Source organism: Photinus pyralis, unplaced genomic scaffold (genome assembly GCF_008802855.1).
Source record: "Photinus pyralis isolate 1611_PpyrPB1 unplaced genomic scaffold, Ppyr1.3 Ppyr1.4_LG1, whole genome shotgun sequence".
Classification (NCBI taxonomy): Eukaryota; Metazoa; Arthropoda; class Insecta; order Coleoptera; family Lampyridae; genus Photinus; species Photinus pyralis.
The window spans coordinates 11,289,152-11,314,510 of NW_022170249.1; the positions used below are offsets into that span (position 1 = coordinate 11,289,152).

The 25,359-nt window shown below is 36.2% G+C and overlaps 2 protein-coding genes across 4 annotated transcripts in view; one reads left to right on the forward strand and one right to left on the reverse strand.

The window, feature by feature from the left end:
* LOC116179029 (probable beta-hexosaminidase fdl) overlaps nucleotides 1-25,359 on the reverse strand; it is a 29,236-nt gene that overhangs the window by 2,545 nt on the left and 1,332 nt on the right. The window contains exons 1-2 of one of the 3 annotated variants that reach the window (XM_031498736.1): nucleotides 18,359-18,468; nucleotides 7,552-7,700 (exon numbers count right to left, since the gene is read on the reverse strand). In XM_031498736.1, the coding sequence (XP_031354596.1) occupies nucleotides 7,552-7,700; nucleotides 18,359-18,427 (218 nt within the window). In that variant the 5' untranslated portion in view covers nucleotides 18,428-18,468. Of the gene's footprint in view, nucleotides 1-7,551; nucleotides 7,701-13,281; nucleotides 13,393-18,358; nucleotides 18,469-25,359 lie in introns of those variants that run through there. The other 2 variants (XM_031498729.1, XM_031498743.1) reach the window with 2 other exon arrangements.
* LOC116179048 lies at nucleotides 7,716-9,482 on the forward strand. The gene is made up of 3 exons (XM_031498754.1): nucleotides 7,716-8,230; nucleotides 8,281-8,425; nucleotides 8,474-9,482. Exons 1-3 carry the CDS (start codon nucleotides 8,100-8,102, stop codon nucleotides 8,672-8,674), a joined length of 477 nt encoding a protein of 158 aa, XP_031354614.1. The 5' UTR covers nucleotides 7,716-8,099; the 3' UTR covers nucleotides 8,675-9,482.

A 25,359-nucleotide genomic window follows, 5' to 3' on the forward strand; every position in this document is an offset into this window, starting at 1 on the left:
TTAGTTTAATTTACCATTAATTACTCTTACTATAATCAAAGACTTTGCTATAATTACCTACCTTGTAAAAAAATTTAAAAAAACTTAAAAGACCCAAAGTGCTAACTGATAACTTAAACAGCAATAAGTAATACTCGTAAACATAAGCCTTAAAGTTAGCTATCAGAGACTTAACAACAAACACTACCATTTTATCACTTTCACTAGATCCACTTCAAAATAATTTAAAAATCTTGGTTACTTGAAGTATTTTGGCTATGGTGAATTTACAATCTTTGTAGGGCATTTATTAAGCCGTCATATAATGTAATAATATACAGGGTGTTCCTTTTAACGACAATGATACTATGATAGCTTGGTAAACAATACATTTTTGTTATTATCTGCAAAATACGATGTTGTTTTGTTTGTTAAATTACAGATTTGGATTCAGCACTTGGGCTGCCCTTTACGTACAAATTCCGATTCGAGCTTAGTACTGTTCGAAATAAGACTCAATATATTCATTATATTCGATGGAATGAGACAGTAAAACTTTCAATGGCGCTTTCAGAAAAACGTATAGGAATTAACTTCATTCGTCATATTAAATGTCTGCATATTCGCCCGGAAGAATTGGTAATCTTCAAAGTGATTAACTACATTAATTTCTTTCAATAGCTGAATGTGACTGGCAGTACATTCGTTTTTTGTACTATTCTTTAACTTTTTTTCTTCTTTCTTTTACTTTTTTCATAGTGATGTAAAGGAACTATTGGTGCTGTTTGTTTCTTATTTTATTGCACTCATTAATCCGTAATTTTGACGTATTTACACTTGGCGTACTACGAACAACGATTAAACGTGAAGGGTAAACATGGTACTCATGCAATGCTCGCCAACGTTGATGTCATGCAAGCTCACTGACCTCTTATAATTCAGGTCAGTGGCAAAGCTCGAAGCATAAAGTGCGTGCGTGTAGGGTCGCCTTAATTTGAATCAGTATATTGTACTATGCGATCAAAAATTAGTTGCTGTTGAGTCAATTTTTGTTTACTTGGCAAATCGTACTTGACTTGAACTTCCAAAGGCTACTCGAAAGCAACTCATTTTTGATCGCCCGTTATATGCAACTGGATATAAATGTAAAAAGCTGTGATGAAATGAGATTTACACGTCACAACCAGTTATAAAATACCGGCTTTGTTTAATGAGGATTAATTTCTCGCATACTTAGAAAACCCAGACATTCATAAAATGCATATATAACCTACTTACAATAATTCGTTTAAGTTTGATTAGATGGAAAAGTCATTTTCAAATGCATCGAGTGCAAAGTTTAAAGCAATTATGAGTTATGACGTTTTAAGTTTGTGCCTTGGTCTCCTTGAACTCCTTAAAGTTGTTAGTATTTTTATATGATAGTAAACAAAGCAATGGCAGCCTAGATGGCAGCAATCTTATAATACTTATTGTTATTTGGTGCAGTATAATAATATATTATACAGTGAATTTTTTTTTAATGCGAACATAGGAGTTTGTATGCAATGTAATTTCCCTATGTTCGATTTTTAAAAAAACACATCAATCTATTGAGTAGTTCAAATGAGTAGTAGATACAATTGACAGCTGTCGCATTTTTAAAAATGCCGCCGTCCAATTTAATGACGAAATCGGTTAGGTTATTGCTTAGAATGTCAAGAAGGACACTTCGAACATTTATTGTAATTGTTTTCGTTATTTATTTTCTTATTTTCTTTATTTATGTATTGAATAAATAAAATTAGTAGAATACCAGGTGCACATGACCTACAAATAATTGAAGGTTGGTTCACAATGAATTGTGATGTCAGCGCGTGCCATGTGAAGTCAAGTTATCGTAAGTGAAAGAAAAATTTATCCTAAAGTTGCTATGGCCTCACATGGCTTAATTAAAAGAATCTTACCGAGTGCTCTTCATCATAAAGACTATGAGTTGCTGTTCATAGTCACACAAATTGCGCGTTTTGGGAATGTGAACCGCGCACATCTCATAAATTGATGTGTTTTTTTTAAAATCGAACATAGGGAAATTACATTGCATGCAAACTCCTATGTTCGCATTTAAAAAAAACTCACTGTATATTAAGATAGATCGAGTTCGAAGTTTAAGGTGTGAAGACAATAATAACCTTCTTCTATTTAATTCTTCTTTATCTATTGTTGTGAGACCTAACCTTCACTTCTGGGAATCCCACGATTTACCTCTAGCTAGCTCAGTTGTAATTAAAAAAAACCAAATTTTTACACGCATCTCAAGGTCCAGCTGGATTCTGCCACCCTACAGCATTCCAACAATGACATGAATAGGTGGCTTAACCAAATCCTTAAATTCCAATACGAAACTTTACCCCCAGATTTTAATAAACTTGAAACAAAGTAAGAGACGCCGACAATTACCTCTCTTTGACTCTAATAAACAAAACCTGGATTGCAATGACTGGTTTAATTTCAGGCAAAAAATTGCGTAAATTTCTGTTTTACAAATTGTTACAATTTTAAACAGATAAATGACACACAAAAAAAAAACAAATTACTCAAACATTACAAAAAAAACATGACAAAACAAACCACTAACTACTACTTACTTTTAAATTTGTCCGATTAACGTACTCTGATACAAAGAGGTATCCGTACACGATCACAACAAAAAAATTTTCACACAAACCAAACACTCAAACACCGACGTCTTCTCTCTTCGGGTACCCACAATTATTTTCAAAATTCCGTGTTTCCGCAAAATAAAAAAAAAACAGGACGGCGACAAACTTCTTAAACTTTTCAAAAATTCTTCTTAAACGGCAAACAAAAATTCTAATTAAACCTGGATCCACTACGCAAGAAACTTCCACAAAATTCAAAAAAATAACGTAACCGAAAAAACGCCGGATGGCTTTGTAACGACTAAAAAGCCCCGCTCTCTTCAAAAATTTTCTATTTAAGCCAAAAGCCCTTCTCCTTTCTTCAACATCCCGCCCGCCAATCACGCGAAGCGTCGATTTTTCAACTTCTTGCTAAACGGCACGTACGCCCGGCAATTCTGCGAAGACAACCTTATCTCTACTTCGCGCTATACCTCGTTAACGGCAAATAAAAATTTAAAAAGAAATTTACATCGAAAAAAAATTCTAGGAATAAAATAAAAACAGAACACTTCTAAGAAATTGAACCAAAACTATAACATGAAATTTACGCAATCCTGTGTCTCAAATTATTAATAACCCCCCCCGGTTAATTAATTGAACTAAACAAAATTGTCACATCCAGACGCTCTATAATTTCTTTCAAGTTACAACTAAAACAAAATAACACAACACTATACTACTAAAGAATGAACATCATGGAGTCGGGAAATCAGAAACCATGCGAGATACACAGTCGGTAAAATTGTAAAAACAAATAACACTTCCTCATAGGTAAGGAAACCTACAGAACAGCATCAAATGTTAAGCACATTAAGGGGTCTATTCTGAATATTGTCGTTACCAACGATATCGCAATGGTAACGATTTGATCTTGAGTGACAGCTATTCTCAGTATTACTGTTATATCTTATATGCCATACAGAATAGAGAAAGTCGTTGCCGAACGATAACCGCTGTGTAACGACATCGTTACGCGTTAGAGAATGGGCCCCTAAATCGTTGTCCTAACAATGAGCACACATCAGTATATTCTTCCGCATGCTCATCCATTTTTTTCAGCAGCGAAATTAAACGGTTTATTTTATGGCGTGGAAAAAACAGTATAAAGTCCAATTTGTTCTCAGGTTCCTCTATGGTTTTACAAAAAATGTTCATATTTCCGCCGCTGCAACTCGGAATATATTAGAAGTAAAAGTTTATTACAAAAAATGTGAGGCAATTTTGTCTTATTTAACTTTTATTGGAACCCTACTTTCGTAAGATCAACCGCTGCGGAGCTTTTTTGAAAAAAAAAACGATTTTCTATACCTTTCATATATGACCCTTCAAGGTCGAAAACATGTTTTTTTCGAGGCCCAGACCTCAACAACTCACTAAAGAAAGATATTACTACACCTCCTTCTGTAGGGCCAGTAAGTAATCCTCATACCTAAATACCATGACAAAGATTTGTCTTAATTGTATGGCTAATAGGTCGATTATGTCTCACTTTGACCTTGAATTTTGCGCATGCGCCAAATCCAAGCGTGGTTGTTGGATAAACCCTAAGATAAACCCACTGAAGGTCATCGTAGTTTGGACAACAACCACGATGAACTTCAGTGAGTTTAGACAACAACCCCTCTTGGAGTTAGCGTAGGTATGCGCAGAACTCAAGGTTACAGTGAGCCACTTACCTATTTATGGCTATTGTTTAAAGTTATACATATACAAAACAAACATACTCGCATATTTTCAAGATCAAAAAGCATCAATGAGGAATTAATTTGATTGTATTGTAGTATTGTATTGCAGATTATTTAACGACCATTATTATTAAGCATTAAGATCGGTGGAAATTTACATTATGAGGTGATTGACACCAACAACCCAGTTACTAATCTAAATTTTACATTTATGGAAAGAACAATAAGCAAATCTGCATAGAATGAGTCAAATCGCCAATGTCAATTGAAGGAAATTTGCACAATTTGTTCAGTTTCTATCTTTATACACTCATGTCCAATAAAAAGTTTCGACTTTTTAGTCGCAGTAGTTAATTCATGAAGTTAACCTGCTGTATCAATCACTAGAAGTGATTTCATGGCCTACTACATTGTTTGTGTGTGACACTATTTCCTATTGTTTTTAGCGCATTTTTGCAAATTTATTGGTAAAGAGGTAGCTTTTACTCTCTTTGACCGGTTGGCTCGCTGGCTGGCAGCAAATGAGGTGGGTACGTGTACACCTCCCGGGGCCGTGTAATTAACAACTCTAGCTCGAATCACGATCTGTCGTTCTCGTGTACCTCGAACTATAAGAAGTGCCCCACAAATTGAGTACTAGGTATTTTGTGAAGAGTTTGTAGCGAAATACATCAAAATGCGAATTGCGGATGAACGGGACGTCGGAAGTGAAAGTCTAAACTCGATACATGACCTAGGGAATGAAATATGTGGATTTCTATTATATTGACCCACAGTTTTTCATGTTCCCGATTTACTCGAAGTGCTATAACTTTTTGTTTCCGTTGGGTCAGCTTCTTGAAAATCAATAGCGCCCTACCTTAATGTACAAAATACACCAACAACACAATCGGCCACGTTTAAAAAGAGTTATAGCGCACACGGAGCAAAATCCTTAATAATAATTAGAGCATATTTTTTGCTCTGCGCTCTTCAAACTCGAAAGGATTAGGTGGAAACTTTTTATTGCACCTGAGTGTATATAAAATTCTTCTCTACGTGTTTCTGACTGACATCTTCTTAAACGACTGGGCGGATTTTGATGAAATGCTTTTTGTGTCTTTGACGGTCCCCAGATAGATCTGACTGATTGTAGGATAGTTGCTCTTCGGGTTTCGTCTAGTTTCTCATTTAAAGATTTCAATTAAATTTCAAGAATTTTCATCACTACCAAAATACATATCTTTTGTGTAAAGAAGCGCATCTTTATCGTATAATTTTCATTCCGTTATTAATTATATGAAATTTGCATTTCAAAATGAACCACCGATTGCAATTTGTAATTTTGATTAAAAAAACTCAACACTTCCAAAAACTGGTCCATGTAGATAGCTAGGGGGAAGTTTAATAGAAGGTTTACTTTAGTTTTAGCATTTACCGGGCACCCCAGCTAAACCCCCCCCCCCTCAACTTATTTATTTATTAATTTTACCTTTATTTTTGAGTAGGCGGGATTTCAGTCAAGGCTGCTCTATAAACCCGCCCCACTATATATTTACAAATATCCATGCCGGAACCCGGATTCGAACCAAGGACCCTTAACACCGCAATTAGTACATACAGGACAGGACGACGCCCATTTTAAATGTGAGCGGCCGAAGGGAGCGAGGTTTTAAAGGGGCAGAGTCGTTTAAATTATAAAACACCGTGTTATCTTCAAGATTGTGTAGCTATTCTATTCTATTCTATTCTCAGGGGAGCCCGACCGTGCAGCACTTAGGCACATCAGAGGCCCATTGTGCCTACCCCCTTTCTTCGCAACTGAGTTCAGAGCCCGTTCCTCTCAATGAAGGATGGGACCCTGTTTAGCCTAAGTTGCTTCACCCTCCTCGGTTCCAGGTATCTGTCTCCAAGGAGTTGATATCTGTCCCTGATCAAAGCGTCACAGTGACAGACCACATGCTCGGTAGTTTCATCTGCCTCGCCACAGAACCTGCACGTGGACTCCTCCGCGAGCCCAATGTTATGCAGGTGATAGTTGACCATCCAGTGTCCCGTAAAGACACCGGTAATCTTCCTAATCTGGCTTCTATTCAAGATTGTGTAGCACTGAAGCTTATTTTATCCAAATTCGTCTTTTAATATTTAATCATGAGAGAAAAATGTTTCTCAAGGCTGGCGTAGGTAGCAACCATGGTAATAGAATCAATGAAATTAGGTACGAAAACTTAAGCAGCGTGTTTTAAGTAGTGTACAAACGAGTGTACAAAGGACGTTACCCTTGGCGACGTACTTTATAAGAAACAATAAATGTTATAATCATTGACTTATCAAACGAAAACAGTTTAAAATGTCAGTGTTATAAAAAATTATAATCGAAAGTGTCTCATTTTCAACACCATAGACATTTCACGTTTCAATTGTTTAAAATTTACTAGGAGTAGTTGAACCATGACGTAATGAAAGGGAAGGTAACAAAATAAATAAAATGCAAGTTCTTTAAGTATACTAAAGTGTCAAACTAAATGAAGATAATATTCGAATATTCGAAAAACATAACACAGACAATGGGCAGGTCTGCCCGAATTCGTTATTTTATTTAAGGACTTCCCATTGAACAGAAAGTCTTGAATTTGGGTAAAAAAAAATAGCCCGTCAATACCCCGTTTTTCTGCATACATACTGCAATGCAGGGCCTTACACTGCCTACCTATTTTGTTTGCCTCTATAATGAATGTGTAGCATGTGGGCAAGTTAATAATAGAGGAACCCTTCAAAAGCCTTAGCCAAATCATAGTGTAATATACTACCAGCTTTTCCCGTTTTATAAAATATTTAAATTCCTTGTTATGCATACAGGTAGAGATTATCGCAAAACACGAGGAAAACAGGAAAAGTAAACATATGTCAACAAGCCGATATAAATCCGATTACAATTGGTAAAAGCAAAAGTTAAACCCGAGGTTAAACCAAACTGGAAAAATCCACTGTTACATATTTCTAAGATAACTTTTAAAACAAACAGCGTTGCTGTGATTTCTTTCTTCATGGCGTATGCTTACTTCCGAAATACAGAATTTAACACGCCAATCTAACAGTTCAAAACCCTTAATTATATGGTTTTCAGTTAGCCGTTTTATGTTTAGGTTAGTCTTATCGTTCAAACATCGAAACATCCAATTTAGATTATCTTGATCGTGTGTCTACTATCTACTAATACTTACTTTGTGATAGTTTCTTGGTGTTTTGCAGACAGTCGCGGTTGGTGTTTCCTTGAAGATGTGAACTGATGTCGCATCAGGTAAAAAATTAGCACTCCGCACATCAGCAAAAGAAAATACAAAACTTTCTTAAGCCCCAGCGGTCGCACTATCTGCAACAATGGAAATTTAATAGTACGTAGCATTGTTTCGAACAGTAAAAGTACATGGAACATTCGAATTTAGATTCGATGACGTCCTTTGTGACGCCAGTAAAAAAATTGATCCATTTACGTCGCACTGCTTCAACTTTCTCAAAATGAAAATAGTTGATTAGATTCGGACTAAATGCAATATACGAACTACTCTCGAAATAATAATTAGTAAAACTGGCGGCGGTTGTATTCCGAATCGATTCGGTGGAAATAAAAAATATAGGTTAATATTGATTATCTCGAGAAAACTAACGGCGAAACATTGCGTATCGGTCCTACCTATAGTAACGTTCGCTGATATAACAAAATTGTGCTGTACAGGTACAGAGAAAAACATTTGGGAGGATTGATGCCTCCATGTCGCTTCAACGGATCATTTTAATTTCCGGAACGGCCCAAATTAATGGGTACATTGAAAAAGATGGCACAATCTCTCCGAATAAGCCGACCACGTTCCAAAATTCAGGGGTCAATGTTGTGCTGGGAGGGTGAGTAAAACGCGAACAGTTCAATACACTGAAATTTATACGTTTTGTAGCACAATGATGGCGGGAATTGTGATTACGGTATTTTTGATTTGTTACTGTTGTCACCGAAGGCAACAGTACGGCCAGACGAATGTCCCACAATATTGGCGAGATCCTGGACTGTCAGTGGAGGTGTACACAGTCGAAGGACAGCAGGTGGGTACATTTAAGTGAGAATTGGTGCGTCAAAGACATTGTTTTTAGACCTATGAGGTGCCTGACGATCTCTCAGGACACGTCCATCAAGGTCCGCCACCCTCATACGAGAGCGTTGTTGTGGTGGATTACGAAGACATAGATAAGGTTGATTTGCGAAATGTTATAAAGAATCATCCCGACTATGATGGGGGGTTACCTACTTACGATGATGCTATAAAGATGGCTCGCAGAGAAAACTCTACCTAAGCCTTTTAGATATACCGGGTGGCGATTTGTGAGACAAGAAATTATTTAGCAAAACTCTCATTCTATTTACCAAAATCAAAATCAAGATGGTTATAATTTGGCAAATTGAAAACTAAAATGTTATCTACCTACGTGAGAAGCACCACCCGGTTTACAAGGTAACATTTTTATTGCGTGTTTCACTTAAGCAATAATTGAATGTGAACAAAATAGCAAAGGCAATATACCTTTATAAGGCTGTGGAATATCCGTCAATCAAAATTAGTATTATTTATTTTATCTTATTAGAAGTTTACGTTCTAAACGCTTAGGCGTAAAGCAAACTTTTCTGTGATAGATTTGAATATAATAAATATAAAATCTCCTTTCCTTTAGGTTTAGATGCAGTACCTGCTTAATGTTATTTGGAAATCTAAATTGCGGTTCTCCTAAAAAAGCAATGCCCGATTTGGGAACTGTAGAAAATATACGGATGCTATACTCATTTTAATTGATTTACTTTTTTATTGCTTCAACCCCGCATTGGTCATTGCTTAGTAGGTAAATAGTGATTGATATTACATACACATTATATTTAGCTGTAGTACCTCTATGTGTTATTAATTGTCACTAACTAATTATCACAATATTTTCTTGAATACACAGATTTGTAAACACAATGATACATCCAAAACGCAAAGTGGTTGTGACATTATCTAAAGAAAGCTACTCGTTTATCTACTACACGGTCGAAATGTATCCAATTTTGTTTGTTATACTTCGTTATATCATTTTGTAAATAAAAAGTACCTAAACTTTTAAAAATTAATGGAAGACGTATTCAACCAACACTGACATCAGTAAATAGCAAAACACGTAGTAGCGATCTGTAATCTATAAAAAATTGACAAGAGTAATTTCTCTTATTTAGATCTTTTGTTCAAGATGTAATTAAGTTATTACCACCATTTCATGTCAATAGCAATTTTCAGTGAAAACTATGTCAGGAAGACCTTCACAAAAAAAATGCAAATTTCTGTAATTGAGGTGATGACCAAAAGTGCCGAATTCAATTTATCACTGGGACACTTTCTTTATTTTTTTGCCAATAACTCCTAAAGTACTTATATAATGCTTCTAGCAGAAAATGTCTACATACAGAGCTGTAGCAGGAATACCGAGTTACAGGGTTTCGAAACTGTTGTGAAGAATTGTTATCAATTCCTGCTTGTGAAATTAGCAAAAGAATAAACTGGGTTTTGCTATTTTCTAGTTAGGGTAGTCTTTATCTCGTGTTCTTTATTTAGCTCCATATCTTATTCAATATCTGATTTTTTACGATAGATAAATCCCGGGTAGGATAAAATGAAATTACGTTAATTATCGCAAGAAAACTAATGGAGAAACGGCTCCGTTCTCTTTTTACTATATGAAACTGTAATTTTAGTTTGGTGACAGTTGTCGCCTTCCTACAATAACAATTCCAACGTGATATTCAGGCAAATATATTGATAAAATCAAACTCCCGGTTTCCAAAGGCATTCTTAAATCCCATTCCCAAAACTAATATATTATCAAAATCCCCTTCCTTCATAATGTCACGTAATTTTAACATATACTGTAGACATGCAGACATTAATTTTTCTCCTCTATCTGAAATTTTGAAATTTGTTTAATTTGTTTTCTTTTATGTATTTGTTTTCTTTTATGTAATGTCATGGTTTAATTTAGTTACTTAATTACATTGTAATAGGTTTACTCTTATTTTATTTATTTTGCTTATTATCTTTTTGTCTATAGTGCCGCTTACGCAAACGTAACAAACTTTAATTTTGTTCTGTTATTGGATACTTTGTATCTGTAGAACAATAAACATTATTATTAAATTATTAATTATTAATTATTAAACTCAATCCAGCTCCATTCCTTTACTTCGATTAAACTTCTTCAAACCTAACCTTTTTTAACAATGTTTAAAACTGCAAGCTTACTACCCTTTACGTTACAGTTGATAAGTATATTGTAACGTTAAATTAATTACGTCGTTTATTTATTTATAAACTATTAACAATGAATATATAACAGTCTTGAAATGGATGGATTAATAACAGTAAAATATTATTTATCAATCACGAAGACATAATTTATAACAATGCGAACTATTTATGACTTCGGCGGTGAAAGTGGAACTGTACTGAAACGCAATTCAATTTGCCCCTCTTTCTCGGAAAGATTACGTCACATCAGCCTTCGTTCTTTATCGCCGATGGCTAATCTTTGATGGAGCGTCAATGTCTATAGAAATTTCTGGAGTGTTCGCTACGATATTTTTCATTTTGTAATTTAAATTTAAACGAATTCAGGTAAATGAGACGTGCGCGCGCATTCATTCGGAAGAAAGGCGTGAAGTACGCAAGACACGCTTGACGTATATTTAATATGGCCTCTAACTAATGAATATTTGGTGGAAAAAGTGCCAATATTGTTCCACAACTGCTTTTTCATACACATCACCAATTGTTCAACGAGTAGAAACAACTCAAATCTAGCAGATCTACTTCCACTTCATGTACGACCACCATAAAAGTTTTTGTTGTTAAACGTCGATATTATCGAAGGAGCAATTACAATTCGGATCAGAGATTTCTGTGAAAAGTATATAAGATTAGAAGGAGGCTTTCGTTGTGATAATCCTGCCTTTGTCGTCGTTGTACCTTTTCGTAATAATTGTGGAAACGACCACCGTTACCTGCATTTTCCTGTGACGTCAGTTACATCAGCTGTTTGAGATAAGATACATCGTCTTGCATTCTATGTATATTAAATAAACTGAATTACGTTTGCGTTTCTCTGAACCATCATTTATATCGTTGCGCGTAAGAATTGGGGGTAATTTTCAGTTCAAATTGTATATTTTAAAGAGATTTTTTAGTTACTATTCGAAACTTACATGGAATGATTATTTTATTTAAATTGTAATCTATAACGTTTGCATCATAAATAAAGCAGACGATGTATTACCTGCCTTTGACAGTATATATCGATTTTAAAGATATGATTCAGGTAACCTATTGATTTTGATGAGTGATATATAAAATTGGTGCTTTATCTGAGCACAACGTACCCAATTTTTCTTCTCATAATACTACCCAAATTAAGTTTGGGTATACCAATATCACATTATTTATTTACCCCATAATATACAACGGATCTTTATATAGGCAAAGTAAAAGCCGTAAGTTTATACGCCGAGAGGACAGGAGCAACTACAAGCCGACAAGTCAGTAAGAAATCATTGGCGTAACCAACATTGAGATAACATACATAAATTGGTGCCGTCCAATAAAAACACTCAAAATTACTACTTGCCAAATTATATGAAAGAAAATTGTTTCCTTGTAATTTACATGACTAAACGGATTCAATCAACTACAATTTAATTTTACAATTGCTATATAACAATATCACAATACCTTTTGTGTCAACCTCGGTGTCAACACTGTTTTTTGAAGTTGAGGGCTACAAGGCGGTAGCTGCCAACTACTCCCGAAGACAAGCGGGAGAGAATTCATGCGGTTTTATGTGGTGTATCACCTGAGGCCTCTAGGGGCTGCGAGACCGTTTGCGATTATACCACCAACACGAGTACCAACAGGAAGGTCGGCAGCCGGCAGTTGTCAGATTTGCCTTTGTTCGTGCATCATTTTCGCTCTAGCAGTTGTAAATCTACCCAACACCTTTTAATAAACAACATGTTAACAGAGACGTTAACCATATTCTTTTCAATTTAAAAAAAAGTACACTTGTATTCGGAATAAAATAGGTTTTTCTACAAATTGGTATTTAGACAGAGCTATTATTTGTTTAGGCGGGTGCCATTTTAAATTTAAAAATTATGTTTTAAAAAATCCGATATGGATAGCCCGTTTCATGTTCATTTAGAATATCAAAGTCGTTTTTCAATACAAGTTGTCCCTTATACAAAAGGAAGAATTCCCCCAATCTTCACCCGGGAATTCGACAATGAATCTCAGGGGATTTCTATACCTATACAAACTTGAATTCAAATGATACAAAATACTCACAAAAGGAAAGTGGAGTTATGGAGGAGAGACGTAGGTATCAGTTATAGAGGGATCAAAACCACCTTGCAATGCGATAGGATGGTCTACCTAATTAAATTGTAAATATCAAAACAAATAACTTACTTTCGAAAAGTAAATGGAGAATACTTACACGTAAATCATCTTTCCACAACTTCCATTTCTGCCTCACTCGTTGAGGTGTATAATACAAAGTACCAAGAAGCGACATGCTATTTTTTCCAAGGCAGTATCAACACAGAGATAAAATAATAAGCGATATTAATAACTACAGGTCTATTGTCATAAAACATTAGCCTTAAATAGTGTATGGAGATAAGACCAAGGTAATAACAGTTTTCGAATAAATATACAACGTATTTTTAGGAGGCACCCATTTATACATTGCAAGTAAATCAAAGTTTGCGATTTTAATCTAATGTTGCCTTAAGATAAGAAAAAACACTAGATAAAAGATGTAAACGTTTAAATGATACTTTGGCTTGGTTATGATCTAGAGGCCCCCAAATATGTTATGATAATTACCAGAAATGTTACGTCGACGAATCTTGGGCTAGGTCTTGCAGCATTTCTTATAGTACTTGAGTGCTGTTCTTCAAAATCACTATCCCAAGTGAACATTATCATATACATTCACTGCTGGTTTGTCACTGTGAATCACTGTAGAGTTGCCCGTTAAAATCAATGTTTCTGACAGAACTATCTGATTATGCTTTAGCCGAGGCATTAGCTGCAGTGTCATGGTAACGTTTCAAACACTCAAAAATATAATATGGTTGCAGGTTACGATTGGCTCAACGCATGTATCAAAAGAAACAAGAGATCGACTCAACATCAGACAAAAATTACAAAACTGTTTTGACCGGATCCAGAAACAAAAAGCAACGGCCTGAAAAATGCCCGAAGGAACAGATATTCATAATCCAAACTATGGTGCAATAATCGCGGTCATGGAAATAACTCGATTGAGAGGACGAACCAAACCAGAAAATGGCTCATAGTTTAATGCTATTTCGGCACCGACTAAAATTGGATAACAAAAAGAAACAAAAAAAAACATTCACACGTGCACATTAGAGTATGACTATTTTTCAAAATCAAAGGGTGATGGTTCAGTGATCTTATAGCACGGTAACAAAATGACCGAAATGTAGGGATGAGGTGTCATGGAGAAGTGAAAAGGGTATGAGGGAATGAGAAATGAAGACATAGAGGAAAAGGTGGTGAAGATAAGAAACATAATTGAGGTACGAAAAAGAAACAAAGAAGAAGTAAAGGGGCGTAAAATACGTGGAAGTTTATTCCAGTAGACTACATCTACGTCAGAAATAATGGAACAACTGCTTCAGTTAATGGAAAAAACCGAAGCCAGTCAAGCCGACATGAAAGCCGGTCAAGATGAAATGAAACCCGTCACAGGCAATGGAAGCTAAAATCGAAGCCGGTCAACAAGTCATGGAAGCTAAAATATAAGAGGTATGATTCAAGATGAGATACGGAGTGTTCAAAATACGATACAGTGTGTCCAACATAAAATTCATGCAGTAGGAAATGAAAACTGAAAGTGATGAACTACGAAAACGATTTATGGGATTGACTAAAGAACGCGAAAAAAGTGACGTATTGTCGTCTGTGATAACACAAGATCTGCTTGTTGTTCCCCAAGGGTCCCGCAAAGAAGCCCCCGTATCGTGTGAAAACAATTGGTACGTCCAAAATTCGTGACAGTTTGAGGCCCCTACCGATACAAAGAAGAGATGGCGGGAGAAAAGGCAACCTTCCTGATAGTTGCGTTACAAGGAAATGTGTTGGATTTTTTGCGTACGATTCCAGAACACTAGCAAAAGGATTTTGAAGAAATTGTATCAATGTTGTAGGCTCGGTATAGAGATAATCATTTGTAACAAGTACGCCATAGTGTTTCTATTCTTTACACTAAGATTACGCTTAATTAAAGAACCGACCGCAAAAGTCGGGCGAAACTTTGCAGGAACTTGATATACCCGATATAGTCCCGTTGATAAGATTGGAACATCCCACGGTTTTATAGAACAACTGGCGGTGCAGACGTTCATCGATGGTGTTCGGGACGAGGAAACGCAACAAACTTTGGAACTTGCACGACATGAAAAAGGCTTTGGCGCATGCCCAGGAAGAAAACGAATCGTGGTAATGCTTGCGTGCACACCATTGGTACAGAAGAAAAGAAAAAGAATCTAGAAGAAACGGTGAAAAGAATACTAGAGCTCTAGAGCAGCAACGGACAAAACGAAGAAGACTGCGATTATGGGGCTGTAGTAAAAACGGACATATTAGAAGAAATTGCCGGACAGTGCAGTGACCAATAACCAGCAAAAAGATGGCAGCACGAGGTTTTACGTACATTATAGGCAGGTGAACAACGTAACCAAGAAAGATAGTTATCCGTTGCCCGGCTTACCGATACTAAATGGTTTTCCACCCATAGATATGAAAAGCGGCTACTGGCAAGTTGGTTTGGATTCTGAAGATAGCAAGAAGACAAACTTCAGCATAGGATGTGGAACATTTCCCATTGTGATGTTTATTACAATTTAAGAGTCCAGAAGACCAATTTGCCAGGTGGAGAGAAAGACTGTGACTATGTTGTCATATAATAGGAATGATTTTCTGGATTTTCATTTGTACCTCTTGCGCAGAAGAATAAAATCGCTATTTCGTTGTTTCTTATCCAACTTCTACGCCGAATTTTGTTAGAAGTTCTGTTCCTCAAACCATAAACGAATCCTTCATTAAGAAGCGAAAATCTTTAGGCTGACGATGTCTGAAATCTTCCCTTCCGTCCTTGCGTCCTAATTGTTAACACTGTGAGAATGAATAAAGGACTTCGAATTCTGTTTTCGCCAGTCGATAGCTGGGATGAGTTCCTGGATGAGCAAAATTGAGATAATCTCTTCTTCATTACTTTTTATACGAATTGTCTTAAAGTAAGAGTCTGCTATTATGGGGCAAATCTTCTGTAACTATTTATGACCACAGAAGTCTTTCGTCACAAATTCTATTCGGTGCGTTACTTATTGGATTGTATTATAATTTCAGCTAATTTAACAATACTATATTTACTGTCATGCGTTTTGATTTAGTTTACGCCTACAACAAAATTATTCTTGCACTTAGCATAGTTAAGTGGGATTTGACGTGGAGAAAGACGTAGGAAACGATTCGTTACAAAACAAATGAAAACCGGTGTAATGCCCCTATTAATTTGCACAAGTATGCTGTGTGTGTGTGTGGGCCAAGCGATTTCTTTCCCTGACAATTCTGATCAATTTTTATCGCGCGTTGAAAGTTTGTATTCAGGGTGTGGCTATTGAAATATAATATCTATAACGAGCAGTTATGTAAGAGGTAATTTTAAACGTAGGTAGGTACACAATTTTTCTCTTTGAAAATTTTGGACGAACCAATGGAGTTTTTGCCAAAAATATCATTGGCTACTCTACAAATAAAAACTGCACCTGGCCCAAATCGCTTTAATTACTAATTTCTAATTATAATTCGTGCCACAGTTTCGTTACCAATTCGAGCATCAGTGGGTAATGCAATTTTTCGTTAAATAAAAATTAATTTATGATGGGGTCGCACTTTTCGTTGTATTAAAACCATTTGAAACACATTTGATTATAACTCCCACACTGTTGATAAGGCATAATTAAAAATTAAGTTCCGTTTAGTACGGCCTATTTTCACATATTCCAAAGGTGTAGGAATGACAACAACGAGAAGTCTTGGTGATATACCCAAAATGCTAACTATAATTCGTTCGCCTAGAAAAATTAGGAAAGAATGACATCCCCTCTCTCCATTCCCCATTATTCTGTAAAATAACGCCACAGCATAACGCTTTTAGAGAGACGAGCAGTGTTGTGTACGTATACCTACCGGGGCTGTGTTAACAACTTTAGAGACAGGGCTACACGAGGGGCTACACGACGACAACTAGGCGCCATCTCCGAGCGTGATGATTTTTTAGTTTTTTTCTATTTTCTTTCCAGTGTTTTCAAACTGGTCGTTGGAAAGATCTTGTAAACACGTGATAGAAATAAACCGCCTTTTGCAAGGCGTGCGTCATAGAGGAGCAGTCGCTGCGAATTTTGTCCAGTGGAGCGAAGTTTTGAAAACTGATAATCAGTTTTCAACGTTCAAAATTTGCTTCCGTCTTCAACGTTTAAATAGGCTTCGTCTTCTTCGCTTCAACATTTACCTTCTACTTTAAGTAAGTCCGGTTAAGACTATTTAATTTATAAACTGAATTTGTGCATGATACGCAGTCATTATTTCGGTGTCGGAAAGCATACCGTTTTCGAATGGCCGACCATTTAATAATAATAATAATAATAATAATATTTATTGTTGTGAATATACATTATGTATTTACAAACGTCATATAAATAACAAAAAGCTTAAAAATGTTTAACGTTCTATTGGCAACCGCACAAAAACATCCATCACAAATCTCTTGTATCATTACACCCTGTATATTTAAAATGACACGGTTAATCAGTAAGTAAGAATCTATTGGACATTATGAAATGGATTTGCGGATGTTCAAAGCTAACTTTCGTATTTGTGGAGCGATTTTTATGAAATGTTTGGATAAAAACAATTAAACATATTTCCGAAAATCAATTAGAACTTATAGAGGCGAGGAACTTTTCGGTGGGCTCAGGCTTCAAATGCGAATATCTTGAGAACGAAGAGTCGGAAGTTGGTACTTGGTAGACACAAAGGGAAAGTGATACGTCTTCTTGAAATTCATCCAACTATACAACATTCGACCTGGTCGGATCACTAGTAATTGAGAACTTTAAGGAATAGAGTGTCGGACGTTCAAAGAAAACAATGAAAGTCACATGTTGGAAAAGTCAAAGCTTCAAATCCGAATATCTCGAGAATGGAGGGTGGGAAGTCAGTATTCACAAAGCTAACTTGATATCTCTTAAGATGCATCAAACGGTACCACATTCGACCTGTTCGGATCACTACTAACGGAGATATGATGCATTTTGGAGAACAAGAGGGTCGGAAGTGGATACTCGCAAAGAGCATTAAATTTTGCTCACCCAAGATGCTAGCCATCGTCGTCGTTCGTCTAATTGTTGTAGCTTAACGTTGGTGGCCAGGGTTCGATTCGCAGTCGCTGCAGATTTTTTTAAATTTTATATATTATTTAGCATTCTTCCCGAGATTTTTCCATTCCGCCAACCGCCAGGCGAATGATGATTGCTGAAGTAAGATGTCACAGAGGACCGTAGAGGCTGGTATTTCTGGTCTTTTATTTATACACGATTTTTACGGAATGTATATGAAATATTAAAAAATAGACAATTCATAGTTTCTTCCGTGGGTTGAATGCCAAAATCATTAATTATGTAATTATATTTGGAACAAACCAAAGGCGGATGTACGTGTGCGTTTGATGCCAACAGTAATGCAGACTGACCAACAGAAATATCTGCTGAAGTATTTATAAATATGGGTTTCTAAATTTCTACTGATGAAGTATATAATCGCATTTAATTTTACTTAGCAAAAATATGTAATTATTGCACAATTGGATTACCTCTGAATTAATCTCAGATAGCGGCTTCATATTCTCACAACATCCCCTATTGCAATTCGCGACACTCATCACTGGTTAGCTATTTAACGAACAAGTACCTGTGTACCAGCAAATATGACCATTGACTACCTAATATTGTTTGTAAAGAAACATGAATAAAAAACTGCGAATGCATAAGCATAATAGCAGTGTACCACCTGGTGTCATTTACAATTTAACATGTACTTAACAACAAAACTAAATTCTCAAAAATAACTAATAAACAAGTATAATTTTGTTTGAACCTACATTTACATACAAATTACAATTATGAAAAGGACGTAGGCTAGTGGAAAACAAACAGGTCTTTTATTTTCAAATGTGTATATAAGTACGTATTCCTCGACGTATTCTATTGTATAACTTAGGTACCGCTCGAGTCATTGATGAGATCAACGACGACTAATTATTCATTAATAATAAATGTTTTCATTTGAGTGTGTACAGAGATCTATACCTCGGATTAGACATACGATGGTTAATTGGTTAATTTAGATTAAGTGTTATAAACAAAGAGTATGGAAAATTTGGAATTAAAATTCCTCAATAAAACCTAATATATGTGATGGTAATTATGAAGGAAACCGTACAAAGCTCCCAACAATTTTTTTTTCTCCACGTTACTACCATCTGTTTCATTCCATAAAAAATCATTTGAGGAAAATTAACGGCGTCTGTGGTATTTTTCAGATGTTTTAACAAAATGATGGGGTGCGGGGTGGATGCGGTAAATATACGAAGCTACGGTTTTCACTAATGCCTTAAAATAGTCTTGTGGACCCTGCGATTATCGTGCAACAGTGCAGTTTTTGTTCGCCACAAACTCTGGTGCAGATAAAATGCATTTTTTTAAAAACCGAAATAGTTAAGTTTAGTAAATTATTGAGTTATAAGGTAGTAACATGCACAATGTACGGTTTCCTGGTAGATAATCCATTAATCAGAGTTGTGGTGGTAGGTACATATGGTAGAGTATAGCATCATACCACAATTAGCAGAAGAATCAACACATCCTGGTACCACTACAAATTCGGAAACCATGCCCCAAACTGTCGCCCATCCTGCAAGGATAAGTCGGAAAAATCCCTAGCCAGTCGTTAGAGGCGGTACACGAGTCACAAAACACACCGCGCCGATTGTACCCGAGATTGTACCCCTTGTAAACCTTCAACGTTTCATGTATATCATCCTCCGCGATTTTAAACTTTGTTAGCGTACGTCGCTGACATCCTCAAAAGATGCAGAACAGCACGGAGCAGACCTCATAAAACTGTTACAACGCCTGCCCGACTACGGAATCGGTGCAATCGATATGGAACTACAAACAACAACACTCAAAGGTTTAGAAAAAGGGTTGACAGCTAAACAGCGATAGCAAACTCCGTACGAAGGGACGTGCCCTGTAATAAAGCGGTCTCCAAAAAGTTTTGTAATGCGAAGAAACCGCAAAGATATCACAATATCGGCAGATAGAGCCAAACCGGTAGTCTTGGATGACACAGGGCCCACTCCATCACCAGCAAAGGTGTAATGTGGTGGTACGCATCACACGCAACACGGCAACAAAGTCAACAGGGCGTTTTCCCCCATGCAGTGCGAAAAATCACCCAACCGTCAAATAGGGCTGTATAGCTAGTAAGTAGTAGGATCAAACCGAGCTGTCCTATAGTGAGGCAACGAACGACGCCGATCTCCCCACACTAAGACAAATTTCGCCGACGATCAAATTCGTTGTACTACTAGAGGTCGCCTGAGTTTTCCTTCCCGTGATCTTTCTCTCTTGCTGTAACGGGGTTTCCTTATACAGGAATTTTTTAAATCGATGAAAATGCGTCAGCTATATTTAAGAATGAATATACTTAGAGCGTATGGCTGTGTGTTAGCATTAGATGGAAGTTATATTTGTTACGTTTATTATGGTATATTGGGATATTATTTAACCGTGAGGAGGAGGAATTAGAAATATAAAGTAAAAATCGCGGTTAGGAAAGCAAAATTATTTCACATGTAAATAGAATAGGATCATAAATACTGCTTTACGTATGTATATTCGAAATGAGATAATTTAAATGAGTTTTTGTAATTACATATCGCAATGAGACGCGATAAAAATGTCTGTTCATTTCATACCGAAGTCGAATTGACAAAAGCATGTAGAAGAGGCTCGCAGAACTTATTAACTCTTCGTGGTAGTAAGATAGGCGGAACTTAATTACAGTAGATACTGAGAGAAGGGGTATAAATATATGTTAATTCGTGCTCGTAAGTAGTGTAATATTTTTAACTTAATCGATTACTCCGTGAGATAACCTTTGTGCACCATGCCTTTCGATACAGCTGCGTTGTAATTAATATTTTTATTTGGATACAAATTTAATCACTATAGCTTCGTTAGTTGTTGTGGGATCTGTAAAAGAGAACATAAGCCGTACATAAGCCTTATGGCAATGAGTTCATGAGACTTTTGTTTACTAGAACCGTTACTTCAAATCGCCCAGAACCAGACTACCCTATTATGACCTCGATTATGACCCACCCACCGGTAAAAATGTATATTGCGACCATCCACAAATAAACATGTTTTGGGGTCACTAAAGTCGTTCAACAGTTTTGAGAAGGGCCATTAAGGGCTGCAGCCCAGGGCCTCGCGCCCGCCCCATACCGACCACTACAATAGGGATTAATAAAAACAATAAGTCCAATAAGATGCTCAAACTATCTTAGATTTTCAAACAATATAAAGCACGAGTGTCCCATTGGCGCGCAATAGTCGGTGTAAATGTAACAGGTACATGTGTGATCCCATAAATTCGTAGAATGTTCCCCTTCTCTCTCCATCGACAAGTGTAACGAGAAGGCAGGGAAAAAAGAACCGAGAATCCAGCTACGACACGAGGCGAAACCTTAGAGCATTTGTACATCTCATGTCATCTACGTTAAGGCGGCTAGGGACAGGCCATTAAAAATTTAAGCTGCGCCTACGCAAATAATTATATAGGCAACCAATCGTGCAATTCGACAAGTTTCACCAGGCATAAGTTACCTGCAAATGACCTCATCTTCCTACAATAAAACCAGATTCCAGACCCTCATTAGCGGCTATTCAACAAAAGTAACTGATTTATGGAATTTCAACTTTCCCCTGATGTTTTACAGTTTTACTAATACTGGAAACCTTTGAATATAGAATAGGAAATCAAAGCTGAGAGCTCTACATACCTATATAAAAATATTACTAATGTATTACTTTCTAAGATATCATTCCTACTTACTTCCTATATAGGGATTTACAATAATGACTTTTTGAGATTTGGACTTGGGTAATGAAGGGAACAATTTCCAAAACAAGAAAAACTGGTCTTCAATTTTTGTGGTTCATAGCACAAATTTATTTAAACAATTATCACATACGATCAAACTACGGCCCCATAGATTTCTAAATTTATATGATAACGATTTTCACAGGTGCCGCGGATGTAAGAATGGTACTTTTCTTCAGTTAGATGAACAGTTTTCGATATTTCGCATGGCTTCCGCAATGTAGCCCGGTATTTGCTGCGTTTTCAACCTTCCCCCATTTATCAAATTATATATCTGAATTCTGATCTAATTTACAACAAAATAAATGACGCATTTTTCATTACAAAAAATGTTTTAATAGATTTTCGGAAATTTTCCAATTCCAACACGACATTCGCCTGATGCTTTACGAAAATAGTTTATTTGGCTAGCCGTCAAACCTTCAGTGGAATTATCAAAAGCATAGGTAGATTAAAAAATTATCAAAGTCCTCGTGTGGGATCGAAGAGAGATCGGCGCATTTTTGTGTGGCCGATCAGTATTGTATTAGCCATCATAAAAAAGATCTTATCGCAAGCTAACACATTCCCTTTGTCGGTACCCGCTTCCGACGTTCCGTTCACTCACCATTCGCATTTAGATGAATTTTGCTAAATCTCGGGAAAACACTTTTTCTTATTAATTTTGGTGCGTAGAATCCAAACAATTCGTACTTTTTCGATCAGACTTCTCAATCAAAAGTTATAGACTTAGAAACCAATTTCGAAAGAAAATTCAAAGGGCTGTAACTTTTGAATTAGTAGCCCAATCTTGGAACTGTTTGAAATTATGAATTCTACAGGCCACGTTCTATAAGAAAAATTTATTTCCGGGACGATCTGAGACAATTTTTTTTCGGGGCAAAAAAAGGCAGTGTACTCTCCACAAAATAGTTCTCAATTTTTGGGGCACTTCTCATAGCTCTATTAGCCACACGAGAAAGAGAGATCGCGATTCGAGCTTTCAGAAACAAAATTCGCAGAGGAAGATACCTTTTGGGCGCCCTAAGTCAACTACCCCTCGCAGACGTACGCCTTGTAAAATGAGGTTAATTTCGTACCCAGGAAAAAAACAAATTTTCGCTACGCAGTTTTTGTGTCCGTTTACCAGATCTTTCCAATGGCGCCATTTTGAAAACAATCTGAAAACTGATGGTGGAGTAAAAACTTCAAACTCGAATTGCGGGTGAGCGAGACGTCGGAAGTGGGTACCGAGAAAGGGAATGTGGTGGTCCCCGCCAAGATCTTACTGATGGAGTAAAACTTCAAACGCAAATTGGGGATGCACGGGACGTCGGACGCGAGTACCGACGAAGGGAATGTGGTAGCTTCGACAAGATCTCACACGAGGACTTTGACAATTTTTTACTAACGACATGCTGAAATAAAAAATTATCACTGTAATACTACTAGTGCTTGCTATTTCCGGAAACTTTTCGAGCTCACAAATATTTGAACTTTCGCAAAATATTCGTGAGCAAGAAAAAAATTCTATTCAAGCACTGTGGTATTCGGTAAGAAAATTTGACACCATAGTGACTCTCAACGAAAAAGTGACGTTTTATGTCAAAATTCCGGGGATGTCCTTATGCTGGAGAACATTCCTGAGAGGAGTCTTTCGTCAAGGGAATTTTATGTCAAAACATTATTACCTTTTTACGTCAAAAAATTGACGATAAATTCCGTGGTTGCCATGGAAATGTGACACGAAATCCGCATTTCATTGGTCAATAAAATTGCTGGTTGAAATTTTCGTTGAGATTTATCACCTAAGGTATGTAAGACACACGATTATCAATTTTTGTATTAACAGTTTTTTAACAGAGCTGCTAGATTCAAGAAGGTGCAACAAACAATTCGTTATGTTTATCTATAATAGGTACATCGTCCAAATTGTATATAATTTTTATGTACCTAATCGATATTATTAAATTGCTTTTTGATAAGTAGGTAACAATACACCTACATCAAATGTATGAAAAAAATGTATGAAACGGGTCTAAAAAATTAAATCGTTGTTACTCCTGAATATTGACGCACAATATTTTTTTAATTATCGCTCAACTATCGTTGGTCCTAATAGACGAATAAATGGAAGGCATTGAGATTCTTTTGTTACTGGTCTAATAGGGTCATAAACCATTGTATATAAGTAGGTATAATGGTCATTAGGTGTTAATATTTTCCAGGTAAAAGTGCTACCTGAGTTGCCTATCGTCATTGTATGGAAGGTATTGCATTTCTTCCGTCACTATATTTTATATAAACTTTTGAGTAAAAATTACGGGTTATTTCATAATTTGAAGCAGTTCGTAATATATTTTTTTAATCCACTTAGTTACTAAATAAATTGTGCGGATTTACTTTTTAAATGTTTTTTTTACTAAGGCCAGTATTCGCGTTCTTAGTAAATTCAAGATTATCATTTATACACGACTTGAATAATTTTATCAAAAAAATAAATCGCTACATTTAATGACTTTCTATATCTCTATCAATTTCCGATAAGACCTCTAGTTAGAATTAATATTTGGGCTTCAAAAATTACTCAAAAGTTTCGACTGCAAATTTCAGTGACCATTGTGTGTTGCCTATCCTCTATCCCTAGCCCCCTTAAGAGTTTCTTTTTATGATGATATATTTCATAATTACAGTAAGGTCGCGGTAATCCGACGGTCCGTGCAATCCGAGGTCTAAAAGAAAAACAAGATACGAAGCATCGTAGACGTTTTCAGTAGAGGAATTTTTAGCGCATTTTTTAAGAATTAAAAAAAATGGTCTCAGATTTTGCATACGCATGCCTTTAGTGGTGCCAAGTAAAACTTTAGAAAATGGGGGGGGGGGGGGGTTAAACACATGTTCTACCCTTCATGGTATTCTAATTAAAGGTCTCATCGAAAGAAATTAATTTCTACCAACCATAGCCCTCCTCTTCGACCTCTTATCGTGATCGGGTATATTCCCTTATACCTCAAGAACGGATTGTCGGAAGAGGGTACTCACAAAGGGCGATGTTTCTTTTCGAGTTAGACGAGGTACAGACTGACAGACAAAACCATCACATAAGGGAAATTTCTTTCAAAAAATTCCTCTAAAACACTTCAAAACTATTATTCTATTTCCATGTAGTCACCGTGCAGGCAATATTCTACGCTACGCACCCCAAGGCACCGGGTAAGGTGTTGAAAGTCACCCTGACTCTCACATCGAGCTTCACTGTTTCTGTGTAATCTGTGCTTTTTGAAATTTGAACCCTACTGTATTTCAATATTTTTCATTGTATTTTGTACTTAAGTTAGACCTGTAATTTTAATAATAATTTTCTGAAGAAATAATAGAAATATAAATGAAGATGTTTTTCGATAACCCGAAATTCATTAAGTAGAGGGTCCCCTACAAATAGACATTATTATTATTACCTACTCTGAAAATATATACACAGATCAGCTTCGCGCACTAAAATTATAAAAATGTACAGTTAGGACTACCTACCGTTTTATGACCAAATGTTTAAGATCGCATTGGGGTGCTGTAAAAAGTTACTCGTAAAATGTTGCCATTTTTTAATGTCACGATTTTATGCGGGTGGATAAGTATTAAGAAAAATCATAAAGGAAGTTTACA

What these genes read in the sequence shown, in the direction of transcription:
- LOC116179048 (XM_031498754.1), top strand. Translation starts at nt 8,100, where the DNA reads ATGTCGCTTCAACGGATCATTTTAATTTCCGGAACGGCCCAAATTAAT. An exon ending in GTCAATGTTGTGCTGGGAGG is followed by an intron (nt 8,231 to 8,280) that starts GTGAGTAAAACG and finishes TACGTTTTGTAG; the next exon opens with CACAATGATGGCGGGAATTG. An exon ending in ACACAGTCGAAGGACAGCAG is followed by an intron (nt 8,426 to 8,473) that starts GTGGGTACATTT and finishes CATTGTTTTTAG; the next exon opens with ACCTATGAGGTGCCTGACGA.